The following is a 20,648-nucleotide window of genomic DNA, read 5'->3' as shown; positions in this document are numbered from 1 at the left end:
TAGTAGTTTAGCCAAGCGATGGCATCTTCTGAGGTGGGTCTTCTAAACCACTGGTCTCCAAACTGAGGTGCGTGCACCCCTTGTGCGAGATGATCCCAGGGAGTGCGCGGCAGCAGGAACACTCTGCCTTTTTTTTCTTCGGCGGTAGCTCTGCGTGTCCACGGCTGGTGTTCCCCTCAGGTGGACCCCCTGCGACGGGTCTTTCGGTCCTGTTCCGTCGGCCGTGCGCCTGCGGCAGGTCTTCTGGTCTTCACCCTGGGGTGTGCGAGCCAAAAAGTTTGGAGACCACTGTTCTGTTCTAACAACAGATGTTAGTTGTTTGAGACAGGTTTCAGTGTCCTAGCAGAGCACTGAGCAATTTAAATACATTGTAAGGACTGGTTTCAGGTACTACAGCATTAGGTGACAAAGTGTAGAGGAAAAATGTGTAATTAGTTTAGTCTTTTTTAAAATTGAGTAATTGGCCAGCATTTTCAGGTGTGCTGATAGGCATTTTGATTTCTTACAAAATAAAGATTAAAAACATTTTACTGTATAAGTTTCAATGAAATATTTTTATAGAAAGGAAAAACTAAGACACTACAGAAATCCTGATGTTACAGCGATCATGTACATTTTAAAGTGGGTTATATAGATGGTGCTAAGAAAACTAAGTTGTGTTCAGATAGCTTTGCCATATGTTATGTGACACACCGGCAGTCTTATTTTTCTTTTTAATGGGTGTTAATGCATATTGCAAAAGAACTGCATTACGCTTTCAAAGTATTTAGTAAATATTAAGAATTAAGGGTGGCAGGGAGTTGAGAAACCTTTGTGCAATTACTTAAAGGACTCTTGTCTACTGGTGGGGGGAGGGAGGGGCAGTTTGACCTTGAAAGTGTCTTAAACCTTAATTACAGAGGCCCTCAAATCTTATTGTTTTACTTTTTAAACACCTCCATGTTGTGTCAGTTCTGTAAAGTGCCTTGGGACATGGTCCTTGTCTCAGTGAGCTCCATAGTCTAACTTTTAGATGTGATGCAATGTGCGAGGGTTAAAAAAGGTAAGGAGTGATGAAGAAGACAGTCACAGCAATAAAATCATGTTAATCAGTGTAGGTATGTGTACTACTTTATGGCCCAGTTAAAATGGTCTTAATTTATGTACCTTTTATGAGCATTGTGGAAGAAGCAAGCCTTAAGTAGGGATTTGAATGAAATGTTCATAATGCCTTGCACTAAACGTGACCTACTTTAAAACGTACTTTGGGAATGACCCTACATTCTGTCATGTCTTTTTATTGTTTTTGACGCCCATTCTGAACACACCACCTTCTTTAGAAAAACAAATTGCTGTTGATATTGACTTAATTTCTGTTGTGCTGTTGCAGGAAAGGAATTCCAACCTCACCAATAAGCTTTATAAACAGTTAAATATCCTTTCGGCAAGGGCTTTGTATATCCTTTCTTTACTGTATATAAACACCAAGAACATTATTTTATTTAAAAAAAAAAAGTCATGACTTAAGAGAGTCATGTTCTCGGGAAGTAGGAAGACTAAAATCTTTTCCCACTTGTTTTAACGTCTTAAACTTGATGCAATACATGTAATTAAACTACCTCTTCAGTATAAAAAACACTTCGTACATGTATCAAAAGACACAATTCAACAGTCTGAGGTTTTAAAAAAAAGTAATTATGGCACTCAGGAAATATTCTCCAGTACTGTTTGTTTTTTCCATTACAATACAGGATATATGTATGTAGGAAATCTTTTTATATTTGAAACATACACATGGTCGCTAGGATAAATTGGCATCTAGATACTATGGTGATTAATACTTATGAATAACTTAAATATTTCTTATAAGTTATTCATATGTGAGGCAGGTCATAAATGACAGTTGATTTCTGTAGGCATAACCCAGGAATGCACTTCTGAACATAGCAAAGCATGGCATAACGGTATTAAAATTGTATTTTCAAGATTGATAGGTTATATGACTGGAAAAAAAGCCCTGATACAGATGTAGCTACCACGTTAAAGAAACAGAAGAAAAACACAAAAGATGAATTTGAAGAACGTGCAAAAGCTATCATTGTGGAATTTGCACAACAGGTAGGTTGGATTATTAACTTTTTTCTGTTAACAGAAGTGAAAATAGGTGGACAACTTTTGAAAGCCAAAGAGAGATTTCTTATGGTATGAATATCACACTGTATTTTCTGACCCTTTATCAGTGTGTTAATCATTTTACATAAATTGAAACTAAAGTAGAAAATCTATGCTTTATTTTGGTGAGAGACAGCTTTCTCTACCCCCATTCCAGTCCTGGGTCACTTTGTTGAGAATGCAGCATCAGTAGCGCCAGCAAAAACAGACTGGGTTTTTTACACGCACTCCCCTCATTTGAATCACCTGAGCGAAACTATCTCCTCCCTTTTTTCTTCAAACTAGTGTGATTGTGTTCCAGCAATACTTAGTTTTCACAGCCTCTCTCTGGTCACACAGAAACTGCGTATAAGCTAAAATATAGTAACTAGATTTATAGGGTTTACTCATATTTTGAGCTGTTGTCTGTTGCCCTCTTTTTTGTGCTTTAAAGAGTGAAATTTGAGGTCGCATTATTAAGATGTTAGTGAAATGGAGCTAGGACTTGAATTCAGGATTTAAAAATGTGATGTTACATGCTGTTAGTGTTGATGTGGTAATTTTCCATGCAACTGTACTGTTCCTGGTTCTAGGGCTTGAATGCTGCTTTGTTTTATGAGAATAAGGATCCCCGCACTTTTGTTTCTCTGGTACCTACCTCTGCTCACACTGGGGATGGCATGGGGAGTCTGATAGCTCTTCTTGTTGATTTGACGCAAACCATGCTGAATAAGAGACTGGCCCAATGTGAGGAACTGAGAGCTCAGGTTATGGAGGTAAGTCAGTGTCCATGCTTTTTAGAATATTTGTCTAGCAAACTTTTTTTTCCTTTTTGTGGCTGATAAACTGAGTTGAAATACAAGTGTTTAACTTTTTTTTTCTCTTTCTCATATCTCTTAGGTCAAAGCACTTCCAGGCATGGGAACTACCATAGATGTAATTTTGATTAATGGACGTCTGAAGGAGGGTGATACCATTATTGTCCCTGGAGTAGAAGGTCCTATAGTAACTCAGATTCGAGGTCTTCTGCTACCTCCCCCTATGAAGGAACTACGAGTTAAGGTATGGGAACAGCATGTGGAGGTGGCATTTTAGGGAAGTCTTAAGAATTAGAACAAAAGATTAGAATAAGGGGGAAACCCAGAGAAGTATTCAATACACTTTACATCATAGAAGCAAGTGTCCAAAGATGATCAAATTAAAGTGAGGAGGGGGAATAAATGGAAGAAGTTGCAAGTTACAACGCATCCATACTCCCACAGATGTGTCTAATTGTGGAAGTGGTTCAGGACAAGGATCAAAGAATAACCACACCAATGTATATTAACAAGCATCAAGGTATATTTATTCTGGTTATCCAGGTTTATGTATAATGCATAGACATGGAAGGGAGAGATCTTGTAAAATGAATACAAAACCCATAGAAACACTTCTTTAAAAAAACAACAACATTCAAATATAAAGTGAAATTACTGAACCAATGAATCAGTACTTTATGGTGTTTGGTGCCAGGTGTCCTGAGACAAGGTGAATGAAACCCTTGCACAGTGCTGCAGCCTGCTTGAGGAGGGATAGGAGACTGGGCCAGCCTGATCTCACTAGGGTTGTGTAGCTAGGAAGTAGACAGGGAGGTTAGAATATTGACTTCTGGATCATTCTGAAAGGAGGAGGAGAGCCACAGAAGTGAAAAGTTAATTTATGAGAAGAGGAGCTAGAACCTGATGAGGAGCAGAAGAGCTTTTCTCTGTTACTGCCTTCATTTCAAGTAGAGTAAGGTCTGGAGCATTTCCTAGATCTAAGGCCAGAGGAACCATTATGACTCACTAGTCTGCCCTTTTGCATAACACAGATCATAAACATTTCTCAGATTAAAATTCAGATCTCAAGTCCCAGCCCAAAAGCTTAACAATAGGACCATCTTTTCTTTTGTTGGGGAAGTATGTCCTTGCAGGGCTCTATGATCCTTGGGGCTTCACAGAATTGGACACTGTAATAGGGCAAGATGGTAAATTGATTTTAGCAACCACCTTGGCATTCCATTTTTGGTCTTGCATGATGATGCCCTACTGTGGTGACCACACAATCCTGGCTGAATTGAAAATGGTGCTGCAGAAGAAGGAAGAGGGCCTAGTGGAATCTGACAACACTAATAGGGCCTTTTGGGTCTAGTTCTAGTAAGGAGGTCAGGCATCTTGTCCAGGTTCACCTGGACACCCATGCGGATTGAGTGGCAATGCAGATGGCGACAACTCCTCCTCGTGGGGGCCTTATGAAGTGCTAGGTTAGCTTTCCTGTCCTTGGTGTCCAGTGGTACTGCTGTTGGCCTGTAAGGGCTAGAGACTGGATACTAAGGCTTCTCTTTGTCATTCTCAGGGCAAGGTCCTGTTTGATTCATCTGCAGTTGCTGGGTACCTGCTTACAGTGGGAGTGTGAACTGAAGGCACATCTGTGCACATGCTCCCTTACGTTTAAAATCAAGGGTAAAATTTTGCCTCTGTCCCATTTTCAGAGTGCGCTTAAGAGCTTGAATCTTACTGAGAGTCTGGGCTCCTTAGTTCTTGTCACTTCCTGAGGGGCCCAATGGGAAATGAGCTCCTTTAGCAGGTTAGGGTCACCTAAAGAAACTTCATCAGCCTTGAGACAGGAGATGAATTTGGGTGCCTCCAGAGAGCTTGAAAGAGTGGAGTGTTTGAGGGGTTAGGGAATCTCCAGGGAATATACTGGAGTATACTGGAATCTCCAGGGAAGGTAGAGACCATCCAGAGGAAATGGATCCAGACACTGACTTGACAGTATCTTCAAGCTGAGACTGTGAAATGTCTTTCTGTAGGGAGAGTCTGGGTAGGAGAGGGATCTGCAAGATTCCCCTAGGCTGTGGAGGAACAGTGCTGGAGCTTCAGGGAGATGAGAGGGGGGGAGATACCGGTGTATTGCTATCAGGAAAGAGGCCATTAGGAAGGGCTGCCTACTCTCCTCCTCCAAGACCACCTACTCTCCAGTCATGCTGAGTGTGTGGGGGTGGGGGGCAGAGGCAGTCCGGCCTCAGAGCCCTTGTAGACTCTTTGTAGAGTGCTGTCTGCTGTACCTCCCTCCTCTCTCCCCCGCCCCCAGAAACAAAAACAAACTAAATCTATGCCAGAAGCAGGGGACTTGCTTGACAGACTCTCTGCTGCTGTTTTCTGTCTGCTTTTTTCTGGGATTCCTTTTCCTTCTCTCTTGAGCCTTTTCTTTAGTTCTGGGTGTAAGAGAGACGCAAGAGGAAGAATTAAGGAGAGAGCAGCTGGGCATGCAGACTGAGGCGCACGCTCCCAGTTTTTTTTTGCCTTCAATTCCCTGAAGCAGGAAGAAGTGGGAACAGACCTGAGCTGCCTTTGTGCTACAGGGCTTGATTGTCAGAGTCTGTGGCTCCTTGTTTGCTTGTGCAGCCATAAAATTAGGCATCTTTGACTGTCTTTTTATTGGTAGCATGGGGGAAGAGGGACATATGACCAGGTGATCTGCTGAGTAGCTAAACCCCTGCTGTGTGCTGCTAAGGAACATCCATGTGAACTCTTAAATGAACATTTTTCTTTCTTCTTCAGAACCAGTATGAAAAACACAAAGAAGTTATGGCAGCCCAGGGCGTAAAGATTCTTGGGAAAGACTTGGAGAAAACATTGGCTGGTTTGCCCCTGCTTGTGGCTCATAAAGAGGATGAGATCCCAGTTCTTAAGGTGAGGCATTGCTGAACATATACAATTCCAGTAGGCTCTATAATGGAATGCCAAGTAACATGAAATCCACTGAATGATAAAAAGATTTTCATTCTTTTACTTTTAAACTGGAATTTTTAATCTGTTAAAATGTTGAAACTTCAGCATGCAGGAAACATAGCCATTTTTGTTGTATCTAAAACAATTCCGTAATGTGTGATAGTTTTCTGTTAACACTATAACCTGTAACTCTAGTATAGTGGAATTTGTTAGTGTTTCCATGACGCATTTATTACCAGGTAGCAAATTAGCTTACTGGAGCTTGAGAGATTGTTATTAAAAACCAAACTACCCAGTATTCCAGTTTGTATGTATAATTATTGTTTTGGGACCTGTAGTAATCTGGACCTATTTTATTAAAATTGGTGATTAGCCCAAAATATAAATTTGTTTAAATTAGTGAGATCAGAATACTTGAATTTACAGAACTGGCTTCAGCATTTGTTAGGAAGTACTACACAAGAGAAACTTAGTGAGGACTTTTTCCTATGCATGTTTAATTGTTCCATATCCTTGTACTAATATAGATGTACTGCAGTTCTGGATGAGCTTTTAATTGTCTGAATCAAAAATTCACTTCATCCCATCAAATGGTATAAATGGACTGCCTCAGTGATTTAGTCACGCAATTGCCAGAACTGTCCACTTAATATTAGTTTAAAAACAAATGTTAAATTCATATTCCATAAAGTCATAAAATTCTGATTGGCATGTATGGATATAGAAGAACTTCCATACAGTGACCATCTGAGCACTTACCAAAATTAAGGGAATAGAAAGTTTGTGTTTGTCAAGGAACTGGACTGCATCTTTAATATTGTGGGAAGCCTTGGCAGGAGTGAGTATTTTGCTGTGAATGTAATGAGGTCTGTATGCTGGTCTCTTCCAGTCCGTTTTATGTAATATGTAATTTGTTTGCTCAGTACACTGTACCGCAAAGGGCATTTAAAAAATATCTACTGTTCAAGATTTTAGGGGTGTCTGCTTTTGTGGCTGATCAGAAAGGAGCAGCTTTGTTTTTTTAGGCTAGTGAAGACACTGTATGTATCTGACAGTCACGTTCTGCCTATATTGACTGACCAGAGCTTCATCAATCTCAACAGTAGAGACTATTACTGTATTAGGAAGGAGAGAGCAATGGATTGAAGAAAAGTTACTTGTCCGTATCGTAACTGTTGCTCTTCGAGATGTGAGGGCAGACATGTATTCCGCTCAGGGATGCGCATGCCAGTGCACCAAAACTGGACAGTTTTGCCTAGTAGTACCTGTATGGGCAGTGCTCGCTCTCCCCCCTCTCATGGCTATATAAAGGCACCACCCCAACTCCTCTAAGTTACTTTGAACCAAAATCCCCAGCTGGAGACTGCGATGCAGAGGGGTGGAGCATGGGTTGTGGAATACATGTCTGCATCCACATCTCGAAGAGTAGAAGTTACAATACAGGTAAGTAACTGTCTCCTCTTCTTTGAATGGTTGCAGGCATGTATTCCACTCAGGTGATTCACAAGCAGTTCCAGCAGGAGATGGGCTTGGAGTCTATTTAAATAGTGAGTGCAGAACTGCATTCCCAAAGTTGGCATCAGATCTCGATGCCATGGTGATAACAGCATGTCTAGCAAAAGTATGTACAGAAGACCACATCGTAGCCCTGCTGGTATCTACTACTGAGACATTGCTAAGAAGAAATGCAGCCCTGTCACCTGAGCTCCTGTTGAATGAGCCCACAATGACTGTGGAGGCATCATCTGAGCAACTTCATAAGCTGTGGTAATGCAAACAGTTATTCACTTGGAACAGCCCAAAGGGGAGAACCATGCCCTGGTAGTGATGGCCAGTGACCAGGAATCTGAGGAATTTCCTGTGGCCTGGGAAGATTCATTTGCAAATAAGTGTCCTGAAGATCAAGAGCAGCAAACCAGTCATGTGAGGGCTGAGAAGAGGGGTGAGGTTTGAGAAGCTTGGGGGGGGTTGGGGGAGAAATGTGTTTGAGAACAGCTGCCCCAGAGTACACAGGATTTGTACCTGCTGTAACAGCAGTGATTTGTGAGAGAGGTCCCTGGAGGATGGGGTAGGGGGAGGGGAGGGGAGAATGGCTGGCTGGCAACTAAATGGCATAACCCAGTTTCACAGTGCTTAGAACTCATCTGTCCATAGTTGTAATCTCCCAAGCACTGTAGAAGTGAGACAGCCTATCCTCAGATATCTGGGGCATAGGTATGACATTGAGAACTGAGGTGCTGCTCTCAAAACAGTGGTCAAACAGACTGTCTGGCTGAAGAAGGAAGAGGACAGGCCATTTGACTAAAAGTAGACCAAAAAGGTTTCCTCCTCAGTGACTTATGCCCCTTTTAGGGGAAAGCTTGCTGTCTTGCAGGGTAGGAAGGCTGATAGAAATATTGCTCAGAATGATATTGCTGTTGGTTCCCAAAATGCCACCTGTGTGACCTGGGTATAAATTCCCAAAGAGCATAGGGTTCCCCAAGAGTCTTTGAAAGAATGTAATGTCTCCTCCGTTTTCTCTGAGGGTAGGAGATTACCATCAAATGGCAAGTCCACTATATGCTTTGCCGGATCTTAGGCACTATGCCAGAGTTTTGTAACCATGAGATTCTTCTCATAGTTTCATCCAGGGTCATGGCCTTGGCTGTATCATCTGCTATATCCAGGACTGATTGTAAAGAAGTTTTGGCCACTAAATGACCTTCCATAAGAAAGGCCTTGAACTTCTCCCTGGAGGATTCTGGTAACTCTTCTACAAATTTGGACATGGTGTCTTGGTTCACAAAATCATATTTTGATAATTAGTCTGCTGGTTTGCAATACGCATGTGCAAGGGGGAAGTCAAATAGCTCTCTCCCCATCAAATCTAGCCTTTTGGACTCTTGAGGCATAGATGTATTTCTTCACAGTCTCACTCATTTGCTGCTGCCACAACCAGGGAATTGTGACCTGGATGGGTGAAATAGGATTTGAAGTTCTGCATTGGGACATAGTATCTCTTGTCAGTGCACTTTGCTGTGGGCATTAACAAAGCCAGGGTATTCTGTAAGATTTAGCAGGCTCTAATATTGCTTCATTATCGGGAGGGCAACTCTTCCAGAAACCAGTGACTGGAGGATATCTACCAATGTATGGGTATTTTCCTGCACAAACTTGAACTGAATACCTCAGGCCGTTGCCATGCATCTAAGCAGATGCTGATGCCATCTGCAATCCTCTGGTACTGGAGATGAGGACTAAGGTACCACTGTGTCATTGGTGCTGAAGAGGACGAGGTAGCTGGAGCAAATGGAATCCTTTGTGGAATGACTTCTGACTATCCCAAAGGTTCAGGGTGCCCTCATGCAGAGGGTGCTCCCTCTGCTGGTGGCTGCAGGACAGGTGGTTTCAGTGGGGAGCCTACTGGAGGTACAGGTGTTGTCATTCTAGAGCAGGAGTGGGCAAACTACGGGCCGTGTCCGGCCCATCAGATGTTTAAATCTGGCCCTTGAGCTTCCGCTGGGGAGCACGGTCTGGAGCTTGCCCTGCTCCGGCGCTCTAGCCAGGGAGCAGGGTCAGGGGCTTGACCCACTCTGCATGTGCTGTGACTCCATGTGGCTGCCGGAAGCAGAGGCATGTCCCCCTTCTGGCTCCTATGCATAGGGGCAGCCAGGGGGCTCCACACACTGCCCCTGCCCCAATGCAGCCAATGGGAGCTGCAAGGGTGGCACCTGCGGACGGGGCAGCGTGCAGAGCTGCCTGGCTGTGCCTCTACACAGGAGGCGGGATATGCTGCTGCTTCCAGAAGCTACAGGGGTGGCACCTGCGGACAGGGCAGCGCACAGAGCTGCCTGGCCGCGCCTCTATTTAGGAGGCAGAGGGGGGACATGCTTCTGGGAGCTGCTTGAGGTAAGCACCACCTGGAGCCTACACCCCTGACCTTCTCCCATTCCCCAACTCCCTGCCCCAGCCTTGATCCCCCTCCTGCCCTCTGAACTCCTCAGTCCCAGCCTGGAGTACCTTCCTGCACCCCGAACCCGTCATCTCCAGCCCCACCCCAGAGCCCGCACCCCCACCCGGAGCCCTCCACCTTACCCCAATTTCATGAACGTTCATGGCCCACCATACAATTTCCATACCCAGATGTGGCCCTTGGGCCAAAAAGTTTGCCCAGCCCTGTTCTAGGGTGAGCAGACTGGGACTTCACCAAGCAAGGGACTTTCTAGGGAATCCACTGTGGATAAGGATATTCAGCATTGGGGGAAAGTTAGAAATAGGCCAGGGTCCCTTGTCTCTTCTGTGGCAACAGTACCAATCCTGACTAGGACTCCTGCAATGACTGAACAACCTTCGAGAACCAGATGGGGAAGGCGCCTCTGTGCTCACTTGTGAGGCTCCCTCTAAATAGCTTGGTAGTGGCGGTGAGGCCACTCCTGACTGAGCTACCAAGCATCCTGCACCATCCATGGCCCAACCCCACAGTGGCATTTGTATGAAAGGAACAGTTGATGGATTTTTGAATACTGGGATCAGCTCTGAAGTCATACTGGTCCCCAAAAGAGGCATAGGTGTCAAAAATGAAGCTGTTCCCAGGCCAGCAGATGCAGGCCGCGTCATAGTCTGTATCGGTACCAAGGATTCTATCCATGTCAACGATACGCTCAGTTTCAGCGGGAAACTGCCACCAAACCCAGGAGAGCTGAGGACTCGGCAAATGATGTCACTGTAGCTGGATGATCCTGAATAAGCAGTGGAACAGGGACAGACAGGCACAGCAAATCTGATAGGCTGTCAGAGTGGAAACTGACAGTGCTGTCATCTCTGCCAAGGGTACCAGACTCAGAGGGCGCCCCCGAGGTGGAACTGGAGTCAACGGTACAGATTCATCCTGATCCCACCTCAGAACCAGAGATTGGGTCCTACTCAGTACTACTTTTAGGTGGAGGAGATGATCTCGCTGACCTCTGAAACAACCACAATCTGTTTTGTGGGTTCTTTTTCTCAGGGGCCCCGATGAAGGGGAGCAGTCCCTTTATTTTTCTGGGCGAGTACTCCAAGCTTGGTCAAGAAGCACCGGTCCATACTGGCTGCAGCACTCTTTGAGGGGTCTGATTCTCCACAGCAGACCCGCATTGAGGCAGGTCTCGTTGCTTGCTTGAGAAGGTGCTGTTTTAATCCTAAGTCTATAGCTACCTGTGTCCTCTTTTTAAAGGACTTACATATAGAGTACCTTTCTTTAAAGTGCCTTTCCCCAAGACACAATACACTTCTGGTGTGGGGATCAGTATTGGAGATAGCTGCCCCATGCAGAGGGCAATATTTAAACCCTGATGAGGGCATCCCACTGGGGGAGACTACCTAACTGCTTCCTATTACTGACTAATTAAGGGTACTAACTATAACTATATACAAAGAAGATGCACAACGCTGTGAAGACAAGTGTGAAGGAAAGAACACTAAGTGTTCAGACGCTAGCTGCGGGTGGTGAAAAGGAACTGAGGGGGGGTTAGGGTGGTGGTGCCATCATATAGTCATGGGAGGGCTTATGAGGGGAGGGACGCAAGCACTGCCCCTAAAGATACGGCTAGGCAAAATTCTCCAGCTTTGGTGCGCTGGGCGTGCACACATGTCTGCAACCACTGGAAGAGGATAAGCTCTGTCAATAATAATGCAAAACCTATCTTTTTGCAGAATCTTCAAGTGATTTGGTACGACTTCATGGTCCAGAGATTCTTCTAGCTATATTGGAGGGGGAGAAGAAACTTCTCCCTATACTGACAGTTACTTTAGCCATGGAGTGGTGGAACAGAAGGCCAATTATATAAGTTGGCACATGGTGTACAGATACCATATTGATTGGTTCATTAGAAGACTGTGGATGGATAGAGGAGTTTAGAAGCTTAGCAGGCTATTGTAGTTTGGTAAGATTGCTAAAACTGGCTTTTCTTTTTAAAGGATGAGTTAATACATGAATTGAAGCAAACGCTGAATGCTATCAAGTTAGAAGAGAAAGGTGTTTATGTCCAGGCCTCTACGTTAGGCTCTTTGGAGGCACTACTTGAATTTCTTAAGACATCAGAAGTGCCAGTAAGTACTTGATAAAACAAAATTAGAGTGTTTCATATCATAACTGTGTTCATCTAACTGAAGAACGGGTAGCCATTGATTGCTTTTTCCCAACAGTATGCTGGAATTAACATAGGTCCTGTCCATAAAAAGGATGTTATGAAGGCATCAGTTATGCTGGAACATGATCCTCAGTAAGTAACTTTTTCTTATGCTGCTGTGCTCATTAGGATGTACGGTAAAGTTTCCAACTGTTACTTGTTCTGTAGGCTACTTCACAGCTGACTCTTTTCTTTTAAACTTGCAGATATGCAGTAATTCTGGCATTTGATGTGAGGATTGAACGAGATGCCCAGGAAATGGCCGATAGTTTAGGAGTCCGAATTTTTAGTGCAGAAATAATTTATCACCTATTTGACGCCTTTACAAAATACAGGCAAGACTACAAAAAACAGAAACAGGAAGAGTTCAAGTAAGTGAGAGTTGTCCTTATTTGGAGGCTTTCAAACTTGTGTAATCCCTAATGAAATGAAAAGCATACGACTGAATGCATATTTCTGTTAATCATGGAGTTCTTCTCATGACGTTCTAGTGGGGTTTTCAGTTTATTTTTTTATTGAAACCTCAAGAATTCTACAGTCCCAGCACAGAGCAGTGAAACTTCTTTTTCACTCAGGAGCAGATTTACTGGGACTCTTCCAGTTACAAAACCACCATCATAAAATCTAGTCTGAAGTGACCATATAAAATGGAGCTTCCTCTTCGAGTAGCGTCCCCATGGGTGATCCACTGTAGAGGTGCTTGCATCTCTGAGCTGCTGATAGGCGAACTTCGGTAGCAGTGTCCGTTAGGCCTGCATGTGTGCTCTCTCTCCTTGGTCTGCGCCACGGGGCTAGTTAGTGCACGTGGGCTAATCCCATCTGCCTCCCCCAGTCTTTCTCAGCTGCCCATGGCTAGAGATGGTGCCATTAGCAGTCCGTTAAGGCTATTGTTCTCTTGTTCTACGTACTTCTAGTTAGTTTTTTCTTTCTCCTCCTTTCTTATTCTCTCCTCTTCCTCCCCCGCCCCTCCCCCCCGGACTATTTTTCTTCCTGCCTTTTTTTCCCCTCCTGGAGACCCTTCCCCTCAATGGGGTATGCTCAGTTCACTAGGCTTCAAGAAGTGACACACCTGTAAAGAGGCGATCCCAGTTGTGGATAAGTGCACTTAGTGCATTCGCTGTCTCAGGGAAGGCCACATACAGCAGAAATGTAGTCTTTGCCAACAACTCCATCCAGGATCCCGCAAAGACAAGATCTCCTCCAGAAGATCATCTTCATGGAGGCAGCTCTGTGATAGCAGTCACCTGGTAGACATGAGTGTTCCCCACAACCTCACACATCTAAGTGATGTGGGTTGAAGAAACAGGCTGTGGACCCCACTTGCAAGTCATCCAAGAAGAGAGTTGGAAGTCCCCTTAGTGAGCCCCGAGATAGCCATAAGTGATCACCATCTCGTCCAGCATCTTCAGCACCACTGGCACTGAGACCATCTCAGTGCAGCAGCCATGCCTCACGAAAACTGGTGGCTACTGGTACCGCTGCCAGGCCCATGGACTGGATGGACATGGTACTGAAGGACAAGAGTAAATGTTCTAAAAAGACTCTTCCGGTACATGAGTCCAGCCAGCGACAGCTCACATGGCACCTGAAAGACAGGTGCAAACAAGGTCTCTGCCCCCCATCCTGGCACCACCACCGATGCCAGAATGATTGGTACCAGCAGAATCCCGTCATTCCAGAGACCTCTGCATGTCAGATGCACTCAAGTCTCCATCTTGGTACCAAGACCTCTGCACCAAACTTCTACCAAACACAGGAAATATTCCTACTGCCATGCCATGCCAGGCCATGCCGCTTCGCTCTCTAGCAAGGATTCAGACAGTGAGCCAGGGGAGGTAGTGTCACAGTACTCCTCCAAGTTCCATATGGTGCTCACTAGCAACATGGCCCAAGGATGCACTCCTCCCCACCCCCACCATCTTGGTACAGCCACCCATGGGTGCCACCACTGGGCTCTATGCCACAGTAATGGCCATATTGGGACCCTTGGGCAGTGCACCAACAGCATGCCTCTCAAACTTCGAGCCTCACTCAAGAACCCTCCAGGCACACCCCCTCCGCTGCAACATCCAGGGTTTTGGAACCACCTCAAGAGAGAGAGGAGCAGGAAGCCAGTACTGAGAAGGAAATGACACCAAGGACCATATCCTCCTCCTTCTCCAGATGAAGCCATCCTGCCTCCCCTACCACCTCTGGCAGATGACTTTTGTCTTTTCCAGGAGCTGGCAAAAAGGGTGGTAGACACCCTCCAGGTACCATTGGAGGAAGTCAGGCACACCCACCATCAGCTCCTTGATGTCGTCCTCAAAGATCACCCTCCCAATTAATGAGGCCATTTTAGACCTGGCAAAGACTATGTGGCAAGCCCTGGCATTACTATGTGGCAAGCCCACCAACCTGAAAGCGAGCAGACAAAAAACTGTCCCTGCCAGGGAACTTGAATTCCCTTTTTCCCACCCAGCTCCATCATGGTGGATGGTGTCAACTTCTGTGGCCGACAACACTAGTCAAGGGCTACTCCTTATGATAGAACAAGGCACTTGCAATTCCTTTTTGGCAGAAAAGCATACGCCTTGGCCACTCTACAGTTCTATATTGCCAAATACCAAGCCCTCACAGTGAAATACGACTACATAAATTAGTCTAAATTGAATTACTTTATTGAAAAGATGCCAGAGGGACATCATGACTCCTTTTAAGGCAGTTATCCAAGTGGGCCAATTAATGGCAAAGACATTGCTGCAATCTGCCCTCGATGCGGCCGACACAGCGGCTAGGTCCATCACCATGTCTGTAGTGATGCGACAAGCATCATGGCTTCATTTGAGATTCCCAAAAGAGGTGCAGTCCATGGTTGAGGACCTTCCCTTTTGAGAGCACAAAGCTCTTCACTAAGAAGACTGACTCCTCCGTTCACACCTTGAGGGACTCCAGGGCTACTCTTGAGACCACAGGCATCTCAGTATCAACCTCAGCACCACTACAAGCTCCAAAGAAAGAAAGGGAAGTTCCCTAAATGCAAACCATCTGGCCCACAATCTTCATCCCAGCTCTCTGTCTAACCACCACTTTTGATGGGCAGGTCAAGGCGCCATTAGACTACTTCCCCGACTGACACAGCCAACCATTGTTCCACACCCATTTGGCCACCGATTGGCAGCTTTCCCCAATGCCTGGGAACACATAACATTGGACCAATGGGTCCTAGAGATTGTCCAAACCAGGTCCTCCATTTTACCTCCCTGCCCCCTCCACAATACCCTTTCCTGTCCCTTTTCAGGGACCCTTCTCACAAACGTTTATTAAATGAGAGATTTGCCTCCTCCAGCTAGGAGCCATAGAACCAGTACACCAACATCTATGAGACAAGGGGTTCTACTCCGCCTTTTCTAATACCCAAAAGGAAAGGAGGTTGGAGACCCATACTAGACCTCAGAGCTCTCAAGTTTGTCAAGGCTCAAAAATTCAAGATGGTCACACTTTCAATGATCATCCCAGCATTGGAACAGGGAGACTGGCTTTCAGCTCTCGACCTCCTGGGCGCCTATTTTCACATCTCGATCCTACCGGTTCACAGATTATTTCTCAGATTCAGTTCCAAGGTTCTCTCAGTGATGGCCACTCATTTACGCTGTCAAGGGATAATGATTTACCCATACCAAGATGATTGTCTCTCTTCAGAGCCCCAGTCTCTCATGTATCGTAATCTCAGTGACTTGCTGAGCCTACATTTGTTCACAGAACTGGGTTTACAGATCAACACCCAGAAGTCAACTCTTACTTCAATGCAACACCTAACATTCATAGGAGCTGACCTCGATGTGTTGTAGGCCAAAACCTGCTTACTTCAACACAGGTTCCTATCCTTAGTCACACTCGTAGACACTGTTCAAAGCAGTCCACAAATGCTGGCCAATCTTTGCCTCCCACTTTGGGACATAGAGCAGTGGGCATGGTGGTGATACCTTATGCCAGGCTTCATATGCAATGCATCCAAATGTGGTTTGGCTTGGTTTACAGACCAAACAAGGACACATTGGACAAACCCCTGTCACTACCCACCAGGATAAAAAAAAAACTCGTTAGACTGGTGGAAGGACCCAGCCAACGTTTGCAAAGGGATTCCCTTCTCTCAAACATCAGCCATTGCTCCTCACCACCGACGCATCACTCATGGGATGGGGCATTTTATCCAAACGGCCTCATGACACAAGGCAAATGGTCACCCATGGAGATGTCCCTTCACATCAATCTCCTGAAGCCAAGAGCTGTCAAGAACTCCTGCGCCCATTTCTTCCCGCTGATCGCAGGATCACACACACATCCTAACAGACAACATAGCCTGTATGTACTATATCAATCAGCAGAGGAGAGCCAAGAGGCCGTCCCTATGTGTAGAGGCGATGAAGTTATGGAATTGGTCCATTTTCCACAATGTTACGCTTTCTGTGGCTTACCTCTCGGGCACACAAAACTTGATAGCAAAGTCTTAGTTGCAAATTCCCACACGACCATGGTGGGGAGATACACCCAACAGTACTTCACGACATATCCAGATGATGGGGAAAACCGTTCACAGATCTGTTCGCCACTTACCTGAACAGGAAAGGTCCACACTACTGCTCCATTCCCTGGGCGATGCTCTCATCCCATGGGACGCTTTCCCTCTGTTTCCCCTGCTGTAGAAGGCCTTGTTGAAAATAAAAAGGGGCAGAGCCCTCATGATTTTGATTGCTCCTACTTGGCTAAAAGATTTCTCAAGGGTATAAATAATAAACCTCTTCTCTCAACTTTGACTTTCTATCCCCATGTGGGTCCTAAACCTGGTACTGGAAGGTCTGACTAGGCCTGCCTTTCAACCCCTGGCCATCTGTTTGCTAACGTAATTATCTCTAAAAACGGCCTTCCTGGAAGTGATTACCTTGGCCAGGAGAATAGGAGAGAGAAGCAGCTCTGATGGTGCATCCTCCCTACATGGTATTTTTTCCAGACAAGGTTACGCTCAGGCCACTTCGAAAATTCATTCCTAAGGTAATCTCTCCTTTTCACATGAATCAACTGATTCACCTTCCAGTCTCCTACCCCAAGCCTCACCAAGACAACAGGGAGGCTACAAAACATACCATAGATGTCATGGTATAAGGCCAGGGGTCTCCTGACAGGACAAGTGTTTTTAGGAAGTCCCCATGACTTCCTATTCATTGCGGAAAGATCCAAGGGCGTAGCAATATCAGCCCCAAAGTTCTCTTAAGTGGGTCTTGAATTGCATCAGACAGTGTTACCAAATTCGCAACATGATCCTTCCAGGCCCTGTTCGTGTACACACCACAAAGTTGATCTCCTCATCTGTTGCCTTCTTCAAGGGTGTCCCTATTTCAGAGCCCTGTAGAGCGGTGACATGGGCGTCAGTCCACACTTTGGCAGAATACTATGCAGTCACTGAGGACAACACATCCGATGCCATCTTTGACTCCACAATTCTGTCGTCTGTAACTGCCCCAACTCCGAAGTCCCGGCCCTCCAGAAGGGGTACAGCTCGGGAATCACCGACAGTGAAGCACTCGGAGTGACAGTACCCATCCAACGCTGACTAGCCTTGTGGTGCAGCACGAGAAGAGACAGTGCATGGGTGGCCCCAACAGACACTGCTTCCAAAGTACTTCAGTCAGCAGCGCAGGGAGGCAAGCACGCCTGCAGTGGAGCACCCATAGGGACACATCTCGAAGAACTGTCGTTACTGCACAAAGAGTAACGTCATCGTCTTACTCAGATCTGCGATGGGTTTACTCCTGGGAGAATTTTGCACCACTGCATGTGCAGAATCTTGTCCCACACAGATTTCTCTGCTTCCCTGAAGAAAAATGACCTTGATGGGGAAGCCACAAGAGTGGTCATGCTGTCCTCCCCAGCAGTGTGGGCATGTCATTTCGGGTGCCCAGAGCAGCTGATGGAGGGTTAAATCACTGCGGGAAGGGGGGCTGAGGATGCCCCCACGGGTGCCAGGTCAGACCCACCCAGATCCAACCCCCATCTGTACAACCCCCATGCATCTGGACCACCCAGACCATACTGCTGAGCCTCGCCCCCTGCACCTGAGCTCCTGCCCTGCCGAGCTCCGTCCCTGCATCCGGAACCTCCCGGCCCTCCCCAGCCCCACCGCTCATGGTGGCTCATAATCTGCACTGGACTCAGCTGCTAGTCCCAGCTGGGCTGGGGAAGGAGTGCATGTCCCCTGCGTGGAGTGGCTGGGGTCAGGGCCCAGGTCTGGGTCAGAACCACTTCCAGAAACCTCCCCTGGCTCTGCAACCTCCCCCCTCACTTCCTGCCCCCATCACTCCTCAGACACAGGGGGAGGGGTCATTGTATGGGGAGCTGCTCCCCATCTGTCCAATCCCCCCCCACCCCCGCGTCCAGCCCACCTAACACCCCTTCATCCATTCCCCCAACCCTGCCTTGAGACCACCCCCGGCCACTGAGCCCCAAACCCCAGCACTCCGACCCGCTCGCTGAGCCATCGAGACTCCCCTGCTGATCCCCATAACACCCACACCCAGACCCTCCTTGCTGAGCCCCAGCCACCTTCACCTGGACTCCCCCTTGCAGAAACCCTTGCCTCTGCAGCTGGAACCGCCCGGCGAGTCCCCGTGCATCCAGACCCCTCACTGAGCCCCCCGCACCCAGAGTGCCCTCCACAGAACCCTCTCAACCCACACCTGGGTCCCCCACGCTAAGCCCCTCCGCACTTGGATCCTGTTGGGCTGAGCCTGCCTGCCCCACACCTGGTGTGCCTGTCGCAGGGCTGCTAACCCTGGTGAGTTGCTTCAGCAGCTACTCCTGAGGGAATTCTGCCCAGAAAATTAAAAATTCTGTGCACAATATTTTAAAATTCTGCAAGATTCTGCCAATTTTATTTGTCAAATGTGGAGGCTCCAACATGGCAGTGGAGAGTACAGGCCAATGGCTGTATGGAGTTGGGAGATCACACTGCAACATGGGCACAAAGGTGCGGACTCTGGGGCAGGCCCAGCCCTTGCACTGTGTCAGGGTGTAGCCTCACCGCTGAGTCCGTCCCAGAATGAGGGGAGGGGGCTGCAGGGTGATCTATCAGGAGTATGGGGTTTTGAAATCCTTTCTGCTTGCTTAAGTGACAAAAACAATTTAACTATTCTTTCTGGTTAGTCTTGCAGATTCAGGGAAGCAATGGCTGAGTTGAACTGGATTTTGTTTTATTCTTGCACATTTTATGCACTTGTTAACCAAGTTCCAGTTTTTAGGACTGTTTCTGACCTTGGTTAAACAAATATGGCCCCATCCAAAGCTTGTAGAGGTGACCTGAGGGCAGCATTTGACCTGCAGAATCCATATTGCTGGTGTTGTGCAAACAAGCAGGAACCCAGCTTGCCTCTCAGATCTCAAATCAAGTTTCCAGGGCTCGCAGTTAAAAAGATGGGTTTTTTTTAATTTGTATAATGAGTAAATTTGATCTGGGGGTCATGACAAACGTGAGACCCTTGCAATGTTACTTCTACTTTTTTTTAAGAGAACTGCATTTTAATTGGTATTCTTGTAATTACTTTCATTTGTTCTTAGATGGTGGTTCAAGCTAGTCACAATAAAGCTCGCCTAAGCTACTTTCCTATATGATCTGCTTCAACTAGAATTGTTCAGAATTTGTTCGCATTCAGTGAATATTCTCCTCTAAAATAATTATAAATGTGTCTAAAGTGTGTGTGTGTGAGAGAATGTCCAAAACTAACTGCATTATATGCATTATTTCAAAATGCCTCTTCCCTGTCATTTCTTAGGCATATAGCAGTATTTCCTTGCAAGATGAAAATACTCCCTCAGTTTATTTTCAACTCCCGTGACCCAATAGTGATGGGTGTAGTGGTGGAAGCAGGCCAAGTAAAGCAGGGGACTCTCATGTGTGTACCTAGCAAAAATGTAAGTAAGCGTTCTCATCTTTCTACTATGAGCATAATAAGAGTTTTGGCCCGATGAAGTTGGCAGGACAACATTCAGTTCCTGCTAAAGCTGCTATATATGCATCCCAAAAGGACAGGATCTCTGTAGGAGCTGCTCTCTCCCCTAAAATCATCCTCTTTTCTAATGATAGGCCAGTGTTGGAGCATGGCCTGGAGTGAACATATGTGCCTGTGCTGGATGATGTACCCTTGGGTTGTAGCAGAGAAAACAGCATGAGGCTAAGCAGCAGGTTGAGAGGCTGCATTACTGGAGTGCTCCCCCAGCGCCGTTCCTGTGGTGCAGCACTACATTATAGTCACCAAAATTGAGTTCTTGGCAGCTAGCAGGGGGAGGAAGTAAACTCCCCTTACTTCTTTTTTTAAGAAACTAAGTTACGTCTTCCAAATCCGTTTTAAAATCTGGTCTTTGATACTTCAGGTGTTCTAAAGATGAATGTAAATACGTATGTGTTGCTCTCTCATTGTAGTAAAACTCTGAAAGAGCTACTGGAGGGACATATTACAGTAGCAGTCTTGAAAGTACCTTTTCTGTATTCAGTGCATCTGTGAGAAGCCCCAGAGTGGAGGTGGGATTTGGGGAAAGCCGTGCGGACAGAAGTTCCTTTGGGATCTGTAACAGCTTCTATGTTGTGTTA

At 46.1% G+C, this 20,648-nt stretch overlaps 1 protein-coding gene across 1 annotated transcript in view; it reads left to right on the top strand.

Moving 5' to 3' along the window:
* Positions 1 to 20,648, top strand: part of EIF5B (eukaryotic translation initiation factor 5B) — a 71,490-nt gene that overhangs the window by 49,052 nt on the left and 1,790 nt on the right. The window contains exons 15-22 of the mRNA XM_037898391.1: positions 1,966 to 2,097; positions 2,724 to 2,906; positions 3,031 to 3,192; positions 5,712 to 5,843; positions 11,817 to 11,948; positions 12,045 to 12,121; positions 12,235 to 12,399; positions 19,834 to 19,972. Of these exons, the coding sequence (XP_037754319.1) occupies positions 1,966 to 2,097; positions 2,724 to 2,906; positions 3,031 to 3,192; positions 5,712 to 5,843; positions 11,817 to 11,948; positions 12,045 to 12,121; positions 12,235 to 12,399; positions 19,834 to 19,972 (1,122 nt within the window). The remainder of the gene's footprint in view (positions 1 to 1,965; positions 2,098 to 2,723; positions 2,907 to 3,030; positions 3,193 to 5,711; positions 5,844 to 11,816; positions 11,949 to 12,044; positions 12,122 to 12,234; positions 12,400 to 19,833; positions 19,973 to 20,648) is intronic.

Source organism: Chelonia mydas, chromosome 1 (genome assembly GCF_015237465.2).
Source record: "Chelonia mydas isolate rCheMyd1 chromosome 1, rCheMyd1.pri.v2, whole genome shotgun sequence".
In the NCBI taxonomy this organism is placed as follows: domain Eukaryota; kingdom Metazoa; phylum Chordata; order Testudines; family Cheloniidae; genus Chelonia; species Chelonia mydas.
Note: the sequence above shows the minus strand (reverse complement) of the source record. Positions and strands in the feature narration are given on the sequence as shown.